The sequence below is a fragment of the Sciurus vulgaris genome (assembly GCF_902686455.1).
Source record: "Sciurus vulgaris genome assembly, chromosome: 2".
Lineage (NCBI taxonomy): Eukaryota > Metazoa > Chordata > Mammalia > Rodentia > Sciuridae > Sciurus > Sciurus vulgaris.
The window spans coordinates 128,765,807-128,783,813 of NC_136462.1; the positions used below are offsets into that span (position 1 = coordinate 128,765,807).

The following is an 18,007-nucleotide window of genomic DNA, read 5'->3' on the forward strand; positions in this document are numbered from 1 at the left end:
TTCTGGGGCTGATATCTGGAGGTGATGTTAAGTCTGGAGGTGGAGGAGGGTCCTGGAGATTTTTGTAGCCAGGAATATCATGATAGGTTGTGCAAAGGGCATCTTTAGAACAGGGTCCTGATGTAGGGACAGAGGAACAGGTGTGTTTTCCATGTCTCCTTGTGAATGCCAGGCAGTGACCCTGCCCAGCGGGCTGGGGCTGCTGAGCTACATGCAGCTGCTGTACTCTGTGCAGTTTCCCACCAGACTCCTCAGTGCCCAGGTCATCCAGAGAGTAGGACAGATGGCCTCACTAGGAAGTAAGTATCTGGAGAGTTCAGTCAGGTCCCTGCTGACAGTGCATCTGCAGATGCCTCAAGTGCCCACCTGTGTCACCTGTTTTACCCCATAAGTTGAAGCTGTGTAAACTGGCTTACTTCACTTCTTTAATGATAGAAAAAAATAATAGTATCTGCTTTAATGGACATTACTTTTGGACATTACTGCTTCTGTTTTAAGATGGAGAAAATCCACTTTTGCTTTTATTGGATAATTATTAATAATTCAATGAATGCAAATGTGAAATACAGTCTTCCTTCAGTATCCATTGGGATTTGACTCCAAGATCTCCCCACCCACACCCTGAGGATACCAAAGTCTGAGATGCTTAACTCCCATGTATAAAATGGTGTGGTTTATTTGTATATAACCTATGAATATCCTTCCATGTACTTTAAATTTTTCCTAGATGATTTATAAGACCTAATATAAGTGATTTTTTAAAAGCTGTTCTACTCTGTTTTAAAAGGAATAATGACAAGAAAACATCTGTACATGTTCAGGATAGACACAATATATTTTTCTGAATATTTTTGGTCCTCTGATGGCTGAATCTGAGATTGGTTGAATCTAGATGCTGAGGGCTTGACTATGCAGTGTTGGTGACAGAATCTTCCCTGTGAATCTAGCATTTACCCAAGTAACAGTCTAGGCACTGCTGAATTATACCTATGTCTCCTCATGTGGTTGAACAGGGGACATAGCAACTGTCCAGATACCTTTTCCACCTGGAGGAAGTATGGGGCATCAAGAGGAAGCCTTCTTCAGGGCTATGGGTATCCTTGGGAGCATCATCCATTTTAATGACTCAAATCTCCAGGGTGTTTCAATTTTTAGCAGAATTGCGAGTTAAGGGCAGAGCTCGAAGACTGACTGCTTTATCACCACCCTGCCTCTTCCTCTCCACCTCATAAGGTCAGCCTAAACAATTTTATCCAAAGGCGCTTCAGAGGAGAGCAGCAGAAACTGCAAGCTTTGTATTACCAGTGAGGCACTTATTTGAACCTGCTTGCTTTGCAGTGTGTCTTCATGTCATCAGCTGCATTTAGTCCCGGATGCTTGCTGTGCTGTGACTGAGCTGCAGAGGGCAGTAGCTTTGGCTTGAACCTGCATATGTGAGCCACATTCCTGTGGGTAATGCTGCCTCTGCTGTAGTGAGCCATCACAAACACCACCTCACATCAGAGACTTGTGATTTGTAGGATTATGAAGGCACTGGGAATCCAAGTCTAAATTCCCTCTCTTTTTCTTTATTTAAAGTCTCATATTTATTAATCAGAACAACCAGGACTAAATCTCAGCATCAATGCTTTTTTTTCCTCAAATTTTGGGTAATCTTTGTTAATCCTACATCACAGGCATTGATGAAGGTGGAAAGAGAGTAGAAACAATTGGACCAGGATACATTTAACTGGACCGTATTTTTACATACATTAAAACATTAAGGTACATTTTAAACTTGGGGGAAATTTTCTATAGAATCCCTTGAACACTTTCTGGCATATTTGATGTGCCATAATCTTTTCCTGTGGAACCAAGATCCTTTCTGTGAGCATCAATGCCTAGGCTGGGTATCTCAGAGACCAAAAACACTTTGGGCAGTCACTCGAAGGCTGCTGTGGCCTTGGGCAAGGTCCTTAATGATCCTAAATTGTAAGTAGTGCAAAAACTAATCTCATAGCAGTGTTGTAAGATAGTAGCATTACACATAGCACAATGCCTGGCATTTAGCAAGCTGTCAAAAACAATTAACTGTATTGATGAGGATGACCATGGATAGTACAGTGGTGACCTCAAGAATTACTTATGCAGGGTTGGAGGCTGTAGCTCAGTGGTAGAGCACAGGCTTAGCATGTGTGAGGCCCTGGGTTCAACCCCTAGGGAAAAAAAAGAAAGAAAGAAACAAGATGACTTACATTTGATGCTTCTTAAAAATATTTGTGCTGAAAAGTTCCAGAGTTCTGAATAATGCTGTATTTGATCATTAATTTGTTTGTCATGGTCAATTCTCAGTGTTTATTTATATCTGCTTTTTCATATTCTTTTATTGTGGAAAACTACACATAAAGTATACCATGTTAACCATTTTTAAGTGTGTAGACCAATGGCATTAAGTTCATTCACACAGTGTGCAGCCATTGCCATGAGATATCTCAAGAACATTTTCATCTTCCCCAAATGTCTAACTATTTTTTAAGAAATGAAATCAGTGGGCTCAAACAGAAGACTGGACTAGGGTCCAAGCTGCAGGGTCGGGTGGGGAGCAGTGTTGACAAAAGTCTGGCTGATGAATAACAAGGGCATGACCTTGAAGCTGGTTTGGAATGTGGCAGGTGGATGGAGTGATAAATAAATGTGCTTCTTAAATGAGGGAGAGTTACTGTGTTGCCCGCAGTGAGGAAAAACTCAGTATAAATAGAATTTCCCTCATCTAAAAGGTGTGCTCTGGATGTGAAATGATTTTTAAATGAGAAACTCAAGGATGATCCCTGTATTAGTTTGCCAGGGCTGCCATGGCCTGGGCAGCTTAAACAACAGATATTTATTATCTCATGATTTCAGGAGCTAGAAGTCCAAGTTATAGGTGTCAGCAAGGTTGGTTCTTCTGTGGCCTCTCTTCTTGGCTCATCTCCTCCCTGTGTCTTCACATGGTCTTCCCTCTGTGTGTCTGTGTCCTATTCTCTGCTTTTAAAGACATCACTCCTGTTGGATTAGGGCCACCCTCGTGATCTCATTTTAGCTTAATTACTTCCAGAAAGTTCTCTTCCCACTTAGGGGCTTTTTCTGAGGTACTGAGGTAAATAAAGACTTCAACATATGAATTTTGGAGGTAGGGGAGTTTGCTTGAGCCTGACAGTCTCTGAAGTTCTCTCCAGCTCTAAAGATCCTCAAAATTCTTGACAATTCCAGATGAAGCCAAGATCCTGACCATGCGTGCTTCCCGAGTCACATGATTGAAGCAGAACATTACAAATGCGCCTCTGAAAGTCCCAGAGACAGAATGTCCTTCTGTTTCTGAGCCGTGTACATTACATTTTTCTTAGAGAGAAAGAATAATAAACAGAGACAGAATATTTTAAGTCCTACCCTCCTAGTATGCCAAGAATAACCCTAGTGTTCTCTGGAGCCCACTCCCTTCATGGCCATCTTGTACTCTGTATCTGCAAATGTGTACCCTGTCAAAATTAGTCCACTGGCTTCAGGATAATCCACACAGCTTTAAATAAACACAGGACTCTGAAACAGAGCCTCTCTCTGCAAATAGAATGCAAGGCCATTTCAGTCTAAAGAAAGGGACAGATGACTAATGAAACTTTAAGAGCCTTTTAAAACAGTATTTCGTATGTCGGGGACATGACCCAGTGGTAGAGAGCTTGCCTCCAATGTGCAAGGCCCTGGGCTTCACCCCCAGAACTGCCAAGTAGACAAATAATAAAATAGCATTTCAATTATTGCACTGAACTACTATTACTTGGTAAGTCCTCATTTCAATGCAGGATACATTGGAGAAACAGTGCTATGTAAGTTTTGAATTATTATCTTTATGGCTGTATTCTGTGCAGGAAAAGGCATAGTCATGGTAGAATAGTAATTACCTAGAGTGGTATCAACAATGTTTTTATGTCCTTTCTGTGATTGTTAGCCTTAGGCACTTTCTTTCTGAGAATATGCTTGTGTGAGCAAAGATAGTTCCTTTTTTTTTTTTTAACACCTTGTGACACTTGATAGAGAAAACAGAATGACAGCCTGACCAGAGGGCTAATAAAAAATAAATCCATTAATTACACTCAGTTATTTATACTAAAGACTCATTCCCTATATTTCTCTTTTTTCTTCCTCCCTTCCCTCCCTCCACTTTTGATCTCTTCATGACGCTCTGTTAATTACATTTGTCAGTTGCAAACTCCATGTTAAAGATTTTTCTTTGTAGTTAACTGTCTTTTTGGGATGGGTGGGGTGGTACTGGGGATGGAACTCAGGGCCTTATACAGACTAGGCAAGGCTCTACCATTGAGCCCCTCCACAGTGCACTCTCTCTTTCTCTCTCTCTCTCTCTCTCTCTCTCTCTCTCTCTCTCTCTCTCTCTCTCTCTCTCTCTTAAATTTTGAGACAGCACACAACTAAGTTGCTGAGGCTGGCTCCAACTTATGATCCTCCCACCTCACCTCGGACTCCTGAGTGGCTGGAATCACAGCTGTATACTACCACACCCATCTAGTGAACTGTCATTTTGTTTTGTTTTGTTTTTTTAGTGCAGAAGAATAATAAATTGTTGGCTCACACATTGGCTCTTTAAATCTTTGTAAGCAAAGGTCCATGAAGAATTTTTAGTGTGCATTGAGGAAATGATATTTTAGTATGAGTTCCTGTTTTTCAGATAAAATTTGCTTCTTTAAATATACATAAGGACTTGGAAGGAACTGACCTGTCTAAAAAGAAGCAAAAACAAAAACAAAAAAACTCATTCATCCCTCTCCGTCATTGATGATTTTCTTTGTTGTGATCTCAAATTCTCTTCTTTTGCATTAAAACCATAATCATTTTTGTTCACTTATTAAACAGAACTGATCTACTAATTGGTATTCATTAAAAAATGGTGAGTTTTTATTCACTATAAAAATAAGAAAGCATGGGTTAAGCACATGTGTTCATTGACATTCTGCAGAGATTTCTTAGACAGAGTGCTAGCATGAAATTTCCCAGCCATGGATATGAGACTGAAAGAATAAAAGTGCCTTTTGGAACTCAGCAGCCTGAGCCCAGATTTCTCTAATGTATACGTGCTATTATTTTAGGTCTCCGAATTCAATCCTTTGACCTTCACCAGTGTAATCGAGTGTGAGAAGCCAAACAATGACCTGACTAGGTTTCGTGGTTGCATGTGAGTATTGTGCATCTTCCTGTGTTGTCCTTCTGTTTGATAAAGTGCACATACATGCGTGCTCATGCACATACATCACATATACACAGTTATAAAATATCTTTGCCACCTGATGTAACCTTGTGGGAATGCTGCCTAGCACTGAGCCTTCTGGGCTGCTTTTTGAACAAGTTGGTAAGATCCTGTCGGCAGTAGCAACTTACCAATGCCATTGGAATGAGAAGTGAGGGCTTCTCCCACCTGGTGGGGTCCAAGCAGGTGGGGGGCATGAGAAGGAAAGTGTGATGGCTTACATGTGGACTCAGAAAATGGCAGCTGGAGCCAGGCAGGAGGAACCCAGTTGGGAGCTCAATCCTTCTTTCGGTCCATCAGTCATTGAGCAAACACTTATATGCTGGGCCCTGGTCAGTGCTCTGGATATAATACAGTGACTCAACAGACAGAGAATCCTGCCTTCATGTTTATTTTATTCAGGTTAGGAGAAAAGAAAGATAATAAACAGAAACGCAGAGATTAAAAATACAGATATAGTATGTCCAAAGTCCAGCACCATTCCTTACTCCAAAAAGGTGGATAAATGGCCCAGTCAGTTGGTATCAGGGGAAAAAAATGGAAAAGAATAGATTGTTTTGGGATGAAGTTGCTGAGTTGCAGACTGGAGCTATGGGGGACAATTTCACAGAGAACAAGAAAGGTGAGAAGGACATGAAGGACATTAGGTTTGACTATCCTGATGCACTGCTTGACCTTTTGTGCATCAGCAGACTCTGTAGACTTAGTTCCCATCTGGAAGATGTGGGGCCTTCTCTCTGCTGCTGTCCTACTCCCAGGCTTAAACTCACAAATGATCCCAGGCTACTGCTTAGTGGTCCAGGTGCAGAGTGGCTTCTCTACAGATATGCAGGGGCAGGTGCTCTCTGATTCTGAAAATGGGCTCTATCTCCAAGAGCTTTCAATAAATTTGAATCTTCTAATTTCTGAGGCATCCAGCACTGCTGAATGTGCCGAGCACACAGCAGGCAAGCAGAGATGCTAAGGGGTAGTGCACCAGGGAATGAAGACTTCACAGTGAAAGGTTTAGTACATCTGTAGCCAAGTAATGACCCAGTCACCCACTGAAATTTCCCTGAGGACCAGAACTTGGAAAATTTTAGGTCATTACTTAAAAGAACCAAATAAAAGAGGGTAAAACTCCTAAGAACAAATGTTAACATATAGTCAACAAGATTTGGGGGAAGAACACTCAACTACCCATATATACCAGTCTGCGGTGGATCTTCTGATCTCTGTCCACTCCTGGGCCATGTTCTCCAGGTCTCCTTGACTGGTTGCCCCAAGAGTTCAAGCACATGGTACCATTTGCAGAGGCTCTGTGAATCCCCAGGCCCAAGCCAGCTGCACAGAGCAGGTGCTGGGTTTCTGAAGACAGCTGGGCATTAAACAAGTCCTCTTTGAAGCCCACACTTACTAGCCAGATACCCAAGATTACTCATTTGTACACTGAGAATAATTTTAGGATGTTCCTCATGTGAATGAAAGTTCAGTAAATTTAATATACAGAAAACTTTCAGACATGATAGGTGTTCAAAAAATATTGACCACTATCATTGTGGTATTGTAAAAATGCTATTATTACTATTAAATAATAATATAGAGCAAGGGGTGAGAAGGTCAGGAGATAGGTACAGCTGAGAACTCAAGTGATCTCCAGGAGGGAGATTAGTATAGAAGGTGATTGGGGTGAAGGGGAATGGCCTATCTTCAGTGTGTGTGTGTGCATCAAGAAGGGCCACAAAAAGAAGGAAGATGGGTTTTAAGGTTTCCTGAGTTTCGGGACGTGGCAAATGCATAAGGCACAGTGATTCAGCTGACAGCAACATAATGTGGATCAGGAATTGTGTTAGTCTGTTGTCTGACTATAATGAAATGCTTGAGGCTGGGCACTTAAAAAAAGGTTTGTTTAATGGACAGTAAATGCAGCATGCTGCAGAACTCTGACTGTGTCTCTCACAGTGAATGACATCATAGTGGGAATGTATGTGAGAAAGAGAGATCACATCACCAGACCGGAAGCCAGAGCTTGAATCCCACTAGGCCCCACCCCTGTGTAGGTCCCACTGCCTCTTAACATCAACATAGTGGGGATCAAGCTTCATGCACGTGAATGCATGAGGGATAACTCACATCCCACCCAAACCATAGCAGGAATTGAGGTCAGGGTGGGAGCTAGAGATATAGATTTGAAGACCTTGTGCCTACAGGTCATATTCAAAGTTAGGGAAGAGGTCAGGCCATGTGAGACAGAGAGTAAGGGAAGAAAAGAAAGGAATAAAGACAAAGTAATCTCCAAAGTTAAGAACAGTCACTTTGATATGATAGGGATGCCATCATAATGGTGATGCCCAGGGGAGGAGGCACAGCAGGGACATTGAAAGGAGGTCTGAAGTACCCTGGATTCCACAGAAAGTCTAAGAAAGGTGACAACTGATCCACTGGAGTAGAATGAGAGGGGTAGGGTCAGGGTGTTGGAGATGAAGAGACATTGCTCAACCACTCATTTTAGAAGAGGAGAGTTGTGGCCAGAAAGAAAGCCTCAAATACAGAAGGGTGACACTTCTTAGAAAGAGAGAAGGTAGAAAAAAATCCAGGCTAGTAGAGTTCTTAGGTGCATGTGAGGGGGACATGGTGACCTCTGTGCGCAAGGGGGCTGGTCCTCAGGGAGGCTGGCATCCTGTGGATTCTCACTTAACCCGGTACCCAGCCTTCTGCTGTCTTGACATCCCCAGCCTGTTTCTCTCCCCTGGGCACTGTGGAAACAGTCCTTTGAACAGACATTGTTCTGCCAGGTCTAGTTAGACTTTTCCAACAATGCCCACTTTAAGTGTTCCCAGCTTGGGTGTCCTCACTAGTACATTTCATGAGAAAGACATGCTAAGAAGGGAACAAAATCCTTTCTGCTCTATTCTCCAATCACCTTACCTTCTGCTTCCTTTTTCTACCCCATTTTCCTACCCTAATGGTCCCCCAGAGCCTGGACTTAGGAAGGACACAGAGACATAGGACTGTCTACCAGTTCAGATCTCTGCATATGTAACCCCATTTAACTGATTTGCCAATCTCTACCAGGTGAGGCAGTTTGGGTTTGCTACAGGATTGACAATGTGCCCACAGGCCCCTCTCCTAGCCAGGCCAACTCAGGGAGGGTCTTTGGAGATGGGCTATGGGAGCGTTGTCTAAAAGGATTTTCTTGGACTCCAGTACACCACCAGACTCATCAACCCTGCCCCAGACAGTCAGGCTAAAGCTCGGATCCAGAAAGAATACAGTGGGAAGACCAGTGAGGTCAGGGGATCAGGGCATCCGTAAAGGGAGCTGGGCAGCCTCATGCCAAGGACTGCTCTCCTGAGCAGGGAGTGGGCCTGTTCATGCTGGGTTCTTGAGCCCTGTCCTGGGCAGAGAGAAGGGGGTCAGAGAAAAGGAGTTCACTGATTCACACGGTCCCAATACTAGGAGCAGGGAGCTAACCTGGGAGGCAGATCTGTCATGTACACTGCAGAGCCAGCTCCTGGTTTGCCACTGAAGTGAAATTCTGCAACAGGACAATCATAGATACAGAAAGGGGATCAGAGGTGGCGAGGGCTTGAGAGGAGGGAGTGGAATAAGAATGAGAGTGACTGCTAATGGGCATTGGATTTCTTTTGAGGATGAAGAAAATATTCTCATATTAGCTAGTGGTGGCAGTTGTACAACTCCAAATTTATAAAACAACAAAAAGCTCCGGTAAACTATACACTTTAAATAACTGGGTATTATAATTATTAGAAAAGTGTTAAGAACACTTTAATGACCAGAGTTCTTTCAAACAATCTTTATAAGAAATCTTTAGTTAGGAACTGGAAATAGAAATATTCTTCAACCTTTTCAGCTATTTCCAGGGCTCTCTCCTTAGTGCCTGCCCCAGCGCCTCACAGCTACGCAGATGGCAGTTGGGCCCTCTGTGAATGGAGACTTGACTCAGTTTGACTCCATTTGACTGTGTTCAGTCAGCTTCATATCATGTAGTGATCTTTGAAACCACAACTCAGTGAAACATTTGCATTTTCCCCTAAAGGATGAAGCAAAAGAGACTGGTTTGCTGACTGGTCATCTGATGTAAAATTTCAGTTCACATTGTAAAGCCAATTGCCTATTTCTCTCTTCAGATCTATCAATGCTTGCTTTATACATTTAGGTGCTTTGATGTTGTTGCATATATAATTGTTATCTCTTCCTGTTGAATTGACTCTTTCTTTATAAGATGGCTTTCTTCATCTTTTGGGAGTTTTTGCCTTTAAGTCTGTTTGTCTGATGTCAGTAGAGCCCCCCTGCTCTCTTCAGGTTACCATTTTTCCCCAAAGTGAGAGTTCACAGAGCAGGGTTTTGAGCTTTCCTTCCTGATGCCACAGAGCCACATGCAACCACATAGTGAGCACCGAATGCCATCAGGAGCCCAGAGCCTACTTGTTGGGGTAGCCTCCTCGTCCCATAGGAGATGTAGCATAATCATTACTAACAGCAGAGATGTCATGTCAAATTGCTGACATCTCTTGGTGACTGTGAGAGACAGATATGAGGGACCCAGGCTGGTGGCATTGAGGCTAGCAAGGGTGTGCTGCAGGCCCCAGCAAAGAAATGTGGGTAGCCTGAATTAGGGCAGTGAATTAGGTGAGAAGGAGGTCGTGGATTAGAGAAACAGACGGTGAGGAGGTTGATGTTGAGGATTGATAGTAGAATGGATGCAAAAAGAAGGGAGGAGGCATTCAGAACACTGAGGTTACTGGCCCAGGTGACCAGTCTGATATGGAGCCACTACCCAGGGTGAAGCAGAGAGGAAGACCCAGGTCTCAGTGTTGCAGATGATGTGCCCTGAAGGGAGACAGTCAGCCTGAAGACTCTCTCCAAGGTGCTTCACCAAGTGTGTTTCAGCCCTTTGACCTGTGGGGAGGTGCCTGACCACACTGTGTTTCTGTTTCTGAATGGACAGATCTCCACCCCTGTTATAGGTGCTTGTCAGCATGCTGGTCATTGGTAGTGCTCACTTTCCTTCACTTCCTGGGACTCAGACAAATAAGACCCATTCCCAACATCAAGTGCAGTCACTGGAGATGAAACATCTTTCAAGAGAGAAAAACTGAGCAGGTCATTTATTAGCTGAACTTGCCATTTCCCGAAGATCCTGCATATGGCACTTTTCAGTGCATGCTACATGTTATCACCAGACAGTTCTCTCATAAAGTTTTGCTTCTGGACAGTTTTGATTTAGAAGAGATTGGTTTGATGAGTCCAGAAGCCTGGGGACTTGGAACTAGATGAACTCTTCCAGGTAGCTTAGATTAAATGTTAAAGGACGTATTCAATTGCCAAGGCTGCTGTAACGAATCACCACAGACTAGGCAGCTTTGACAGTAGAAGTTTATTTTCTTACAGTCTAGAGCCTGTAAGTTTAAGACCAATGTATCAGCATGTTGGTTTCTCCTGAGGTGCCTCTGCTTGGCTTGTGGATGTCCATCTACTCTTTATTTCATCCCATGTTTGTCCCTCTGTCTATGTGCCTTTGTTTTAATGTTGTCTTTTTTTTTTTTTTTTTTTCCCAGTTAAATGCTGGGAATTGAACCCTTGAGCATGTCAGGCAAGCGCTGTATTGCTTAACCAGCCACATCTTCTGCCCCCAATCTCTTTTAAGGTTACCAGTCTGATTGGATTAAGTCCTGCCCTAATGGCCTCATTTTAACTTAATATTTTTTTAAGTCCCTGTCTTCAAATTCATTAATAGTCTAAGGTCCTGGGAATTAGGATTCCAACATCTGAATTTCAGGGAGGACACAGTTCAGTCCATGATAAAGGAGGAAGAGCTGAGTACAGCTTGATGGGCTCACGCTCTTGTGTACAGCTTCACGGAACTGACTCATGCTTGCATGGCCCTGGGTCTATTTCACTGTCAACCAAGACTGTCCCTTTCAGAAGTCTGAGGCAGCCCCGCTGTGGCTGAGTGCTGGGACTCCCCTGGGTGCTGCTATTTTCCAACTTTCCTTCCACTTCTGATGAACTCTTCACAAAGGGTTATGGTTCTTATATAGGCCAGTACACCACCTGGTGGTGAGTTTCTGTCTGGCTTGATTAGAAGCATACCATGATTGTCCCTCAGTCTCCAGGGGATTGGTTCCAAGACCCTCCACGGATACCCAAACCTGCGCACGCTGAAGTCTCTAATAGAATGTGTTGTAGTATCTGCATAAAACCTGGGCTCATCCTCCTGTATACTTTAAATCATCTCTAGATGACTTATAATAACCTACAGTGTAAGTGCTAAGTAAATAGTTGTTATACTGCAGTACTAAGGGAAAAACGACGAGAAATCTGTACATGTTCAGTACAGTCAAATATTTTCCCAGTATCTTCCAATCTTGGTTGGTTGAATCTGTAAATGCAGAGAACCCATATTGACTGTAGTTTTCTACAAAGTTGTCAAAGAAGGCTTATCTAAAATATTTTTCTTGTTTCTCTGGAGTTCATCTCTTATTCCTAGTAAGCATGACTGGAACTTTGAGATGAGTCATTCGTTACTGCTACTTCGGAGAAATTGTTTCCGTATCCAGCTGTTTCTAGAGAGATAACCGTGTCAGAAATGTGGCTGTGGGTATCCTCTCACTTGGAAAGTGTGAAGCAGGGCTTTGTATGTAATATCATCTTATACAGGCTGGCCTCTGGATGCTTTAGCTGGCAGTGAAGTTTTCAGTCTTGAATCTCTTTTTAAAGTAGAACTTTACTCTTCTCAGAATTGCCAACGTGAACTGTCAGCTTAGTGTTGATTGAGCATCCCCACCCCTACCACCACCACCCCGCCACCCCATTCCTTTGCATTTGCTCTGCAAAAGAATCATCCCAGCATGCATTTTAGCTTTGGTTTTATTGTTTAGCTTCCCTGCTCCATCAGAAAATGGAGCATTTTCATCAGACCCATTTCCCTAGTAACTGGGTACCATGCTAGGAGTTGGGAGAAGGGAAAGACTTCCAGGGGTTTCTGATGAGCTTCCAAGAACAACAGAGGAGGCATTTGGATTGTGGGTGTGCCCAGAGGGGTTAGTCCACTGAAAAAGTGGCATTTTGGAAGGGGCTTCTGCAGTTGCACTGCCTGGGGAAGGTTAGGCTGTGCTGTGCTGTAGTTCTGGAAGCCTTTCAGGCTTCCCCCTGAGACTTGTACATTGGACTCCTGGGATTCTTTTGTCCCATATAGTCCTAGCATGGGACTATCCTATCCAGCACCAGTCATTGGTGAGCCAAGAGGATGAGTTTGAAGACCAGAAGCTTAAGATTAGATTACTCTCTGAATCGACATAGTAATGTAACAGAATTTATAAGCTCGTTTCATGGAACTTATATTTCAAATTACATATATCAGTATTTGAATAACTTTGTGATTTTTCATAAGGGGAAAATGTTAAAAAAATATTGCTCAAACTAATATCATTCCCTTTCCAGATGCATATTTGTATTTTTTATGACATGACATGATGCTTAGAAGTAACCTTTCCTTTGAGAAGCAGGAGATATACCACCTAGCAAAGCCAGCCTAGTTCCCCAATTCTGCCCTGCTTTCCAGAGTTGGTCCCCTCTAGCAGTGGTCTGTTTCTGGAATAAAAACAAACCCATGTGCAAAGTAAATAAACATCCAGCTGCTTCTGGATGCCCAGTTATGAGTGAATTATAACTTCTTCTCAGCTCTTGTAGAGACACAGTTGGGGCTCCCTGATCCCTTTACCTGTCCAGCTTCCAGGTTTCCTAAAGCTTCCAGCTGTTCTAGAGCCTTCCTTCCCCCAAGGTAATGCTGATTGGAATACGAAGAAAATGTATGCAAACACATGACATGTGCCAATTATTCACCAATAGCATACACGACAATGGGAAGAAGGCTGGACTATATAAGGAAAACCTCTTGCTGCGAGGGTGTACCATCAGGAATACAGAAGCAGTGGTTGGCATTGTCATCTATGCAGGTAGGTACAGGCACTTTAGATTGTGTGCTGTCATGTGGTGCTGTGTACTCCCAAACATTTCTCCCTAATTTTTATCAGTGAGAGTAGCATATGTCATTGTAGAAAATTTGGAAAACTAAGAAATGAAAAAAAGCATAAGTAAGAATTGTTCCAATAATTCCTCAACTACAAGTGTTCTTTCTCAGCATTATAGCACATTTCTTTCCATTCATTTTTCCATCATTGTTACATATGTAAGATTAATTTTATGCCCTGCTATTTTAACCAAGATTGTCATGTAAGCATAATTGGTGGCAGCATAGCAGTTCATTCCATGGGATCCACATCACTGGTCCCTTAGCTGTCAGTCATTGGCTCACTACATTCCTTCCTCTTCCCCTGCAGGACATGAAACCAAGGCTCTGCTGAACAACAGCGGGCCCCGTTACAAGCGCAGCCAACTTGAGAGGCAGATGAACTGCGACGTGCTCTGGTGTGTCCTTCTCCTCGTTTGTATGTCTCTGTTTTCAGCGGTCGGTAAGTCTCCTAGATGGATCACCAATGAGTGGGCACTGCTGAATAGCCTCCAGGTGAGCTTGGTGGGCTGCCTTGACTCGTTCTGACCCAGCATTCTAAAACACATTTTTTCACTGACTTGGACTCAAGTGCTGTTTGCATCAGCATGGGCCACATTGAGATGCCTAGATGAATGCTTCTTGGCAGAGTAATGTTATTTTCTGAATTGACAACTACTTGAATGGAAGAATGGATTCATCACAGCAGTAGTAATGAGTCCAGTGGAAGAAGCATCAGTAAGCCGGTGATAAAATAAGGCCAATAGCAGGAGAAGCACAAATGTTACCAATGGAAACTTCATAAAAAGAGGAAAAAAGAAACATTACTTGGATTCCAAGAAGGGACTGCAGTTTACATTAGCCTTGTAAGGACGTGTGTTGAGGACTCAGTATAGGACCTTCACCTTGTCGCTGATCAGCTGCAAATATGCATGAGACAGGTGTGACATGGTCTCAGAACTCTAGTAAAAGATATAGGCATACAGAACACAAAAAGACTTCTGTTATTGGATAGGTGTGGGACCCAGTTGGTTAAATCATGTCTGTTACCACTGCTTCTCTGAATCTATTATATGAAGTTTGAATTTCCATGAAGGAATAATAATAGGAAGCATCCAAAGCCCACTGATTCTTCATGAGACTGGTCTTTTGTGAGACACACACTGGGAATCTCTTTCCTGTGGACTTCACACTGCCAAACACAGTTGATTCCTACATTATGACCAGTGGTGCCATTAAACATCAACAATCTTGGTATGAGGAAAAATCCAATTTCAAGCTCCTTCCAGAAATCTGATCAAAGGAGCCAAAAATATGGCAAGGCAGGCTAATAAAGCTGTATGTGCTATGTCCTCGGTCCTAAATGTGCTGTAATCTTTAAAGTTTTGCTTAATTTATACTAGCAGTGTTCATACTTCTCCTATCTGATGAATGACATTTCTCTTCGAATGTTGCTACAGGACATGGATTGTGGATGCAGCGGTATCAAGATAAGAAAGCATTATTTGATGTACCTGAGTCTGATGGCAGCTCTTTATCCCCAGTCACAGCAGCAGTTTACTCATTTTTGACAATGATAATAGTTCTGCAGGTAACAGTACCAAGCATCATATGATACTTGCTTTACTTTTCTCAAAAGAACTTGAAAGTCACAATACTCTGCTAAGAATTTCCTATAATTTCTGCATCTGGGAGAACCACAAATATATCTGCCTGATGTCTTACTTTTTATTTCTCCACTTTATTTATAGGTTTTTATCCTTGGGTGATTTTTCAAGTTAAAATTCTCCTTTGCTTTTCTTAAGATTCTTAATGCTTTGAAGTCTTGGTGTTGGGTCATCATTTTCATTTCATTGTCCTTTCAGTTTTAGTTTTTCAGTGTTGGGGACCAAATCCAGGGCCTCACTCATGCTAGGCAAGTGCTCTACCACTGATCTATAGCCCCTACCCAAATTAGTTTGTTTAAAACTAAATTTTATTTTGAAATAATTTTAAGATTTACAGAAAAGTTGCAAAGACTAATATAAAGAGTTCACATGATTGCATCACCTAGTTTCTCCCAAATGTGAACATGTTATATTATTGTAGTATATAATAAAGACAAGAAAATAACTTGGTACTTTGCTGTGAACTAAACTCCAAACTGCATCATTCAGAGCTCCCCTATCTTTGCACTCGTAGTTTTTGTCTGTTCCAGGATTCAATTCAATTCAGGATATCACGTAGTTATCAACATTTGTTGTTGTTATTGTTGTTACTAGTATTATTCCTGTGCCTCCGTCACAACTCCTGGTTATTGAGAGTCTATGTCCAGAAAAGTTAGTTAAAGAGTGGAGATGGTCCCAGTGCTCCAAAGGGTGAGAAGGGGCAGCAAGAGTCACCACCAACCTTTTTGAGAATACAGAGAATAACCAGAGGACATATACCTAGCCTCACCTAGGAGGGAAACTCTGCTCTCTCTTATCATCTGTGCTTCATACAACAGGAGATAGCCTTGTTTAATTTTCCAAATTAGTCCTATTTTATAAATTCAAAATTTGTTCTGGCCTTCAGTTAGGGTAATAGTTGGCATATCATTAACATAATTAAGTTACCCGGAGAACCATGTTAGTCTGAATATGATATTCTGTGCCTGTACAAATTATTTCAGTGCTGTGACTCTAAAAATAAATAATTTCAAGGAAGTTGCTCTAAAATTTTCAAGACATGACTGCAAACAATCCTCTCAAAGCCTTCATCCCTTTGTTCTATATTATTCAAGATGGAAGAAATGATGCTTCAACAGAAAACCAGGCTCTAAAAAAATTTGGCTGTCTTTTTTGGTGGCTGTTGTCTCGGGAAACTTGGGGATCAAACATCACTGTGGTTTGAGATGACTTTGCTTGTGCAGACTCTGACTATGCCATGTTTTTTTTTTTTTTCCTCTCTCTCTCTTTTCTTTCTTTCCTTTCCTAGCCTCTCTCAAGCATAATTTAGTAATATGAAAACGCTTGCTTCTGCCCAAGCCATGGTCACACTTCCAGACACCATAGTGGATTTCCGCTCTGCAGTTGCACCATAGGCTGTCCTAGTTTAAACTCTTTGCCAGTACTCTAATCCTTTTCCAATAGTGACTCTAAACCAACCTATTTAAGCTCTTAAAGGTACAGTATAGTCCCTGCTTCCTCCTAGTTGTAGTCATTTGTTATTTAAATAGATCAGACTAATTCTACAGCTCCCTGATTCTCATGTTCATTCATCCTTTGTGCCTTGTGTCTCCTAGGTTTTGATCCCCATTTCCCTATACGTTTCCATTGAGATTGTTAAGGTCTGCCAAGTGTACTTCATTAACCAGGATATAGAGTTGTACGATGAAGAGACAGATTCCCAGCTGCAGTGTCGGGCTCTGAACATCACGGAAGACTTAGGGCAGATACAATATATTTTCTCAGATAAAACTGGCACTTTAACTGAGAATAAAATGGTTTTCCGAAGATGCACAGTGTCTGGCATAGAATATTCTCATGATGCAAATGGTGAGTCTGGGGGACTTGGGGGACTTTCTATTTGGGCTGGACCAGAAAACTGCAATATCCAAAGCTGTGTGTGGAGACACACACACACACACACACACACACACACACACACACACACACACATCTTGAAAATCAGCTTCAGGGAGTGCCGATTTTCAAGGGAGCATAAAGACGTGGCTGTCAGAGCACCTCAGGAGCCTGATGTCTGGCACTATTTATAGGAAAGGCTGACACTGCCAGGCTTGCTGCAGTGCCTGGAATGGCAGGGGTGTTTCAGCACTCTTTTTCTGTTGGGCAAGTGCAGCCAGGCAGGGCACCCTTGAGCTCACTTCTGAGGCATGCAGTCGCTTTACTGCCACACCACCAAGGGACAAAGAGACGTTTCTGTTGTCACTCATCTGTCTTCCTTTTATCAGTTAAAGATTTTCAGAAGAGCATTGGGTAATTCAAGCTGCATTCTTTCCCTTGGAACAAAATGTCTGTGGGAGCTGGAGAGAAATGAACCGCCTCACTTCCAATTATGATTACTTAGAAGGCCCCTCCTCCCACCCTTCCTTTCCTTATCCTCTGCTGCCTCCTTCCTCTCTGAAGAAAGGCTAAGGTGAGCCAGAGCTTCTTACGCCAAGGGTGTGACTAGAACCAGTTGTCCCCACCCTAGCCCTAGCACCCTAGCATCCCATAGAGGGTGCAATGAGAAGAGTTCTTGCACCCATAATTTTCCAGGGCCATAGCACCTCCAAGTGAGGCCACCCTGGTTTGCAATAAGGACTTCTTTTTCCTCCTATAACTTCAACAAATAACATAAAGAAACCTGTCTATAAACTGTATGTAAAATGGGGAACAGGGGAGATGGAACAACCACTGGGCATAATAGGAAAATTCTTTAGGGGGGTTTGATGGAAAGGAACTGTTTGAAATCTGAGATTCTCTTTTTATGAAACCAAGAATTATCTTGATATCCTCTACCTTTCTCCGAATACAATCAAAACAGAGGAACATATATACTTTAATGTCTTATTTGCCACCCAAATAAACTCAGTGACGTTATTCCATGCATTCACCTATCCACCGGTTTTCCACACTCTTTCTGACCTCCCCACCCTTTCCCTACCTTAGCCCCTTTCCCTCCCTCTGGGTTCCCTTCTCTAACTGCTAAATTTTGTGCAGATTAGCTCATTCTCAGGCAGCATGTTCTTCATCGACCTT

At 42.5% G+C, this 18,007-nt stretch overlaps 1 protein-coding gene across 4 annotated transcripts in view; it reads left to right on the plus strand.

Moving 5' to 3' along the window:
• ATP10A (ATPase phospholipid transporting 10A (putative)) overlaps nt 1–18,007 on the plus strand; it is a 171,569-nt gene that overhangs the window by 116,141 nt on the left and 37,421 nt on the right. For all 4 annotated transcript variants that reach the window (XM_079128430.1, XM_079128429.1, XM_079128431.1 and 1 more), the window contains exons 3-7: nt 5,115–5,200; nt 13,127–13,233; nt 13,618–13,749; nt 14,747–14,877; nt 16,549–16,801. In XM_079128430.1, coding sequence (XP_078984556.1) covers nt 5,115–5,200; nt 13,127–13,233; nt 13,618–13,749; nt 14,747–14,877; nt 16,549–16,801 — 709 coding nt within the window. The remainder of the gene's footprint in view (nt 1–5,114; nt 5,201–13,126; nt 13,234–13,617; nt 13,750–14,746; nt 14,878–16,548; nt 16,802–18,007) is intronic.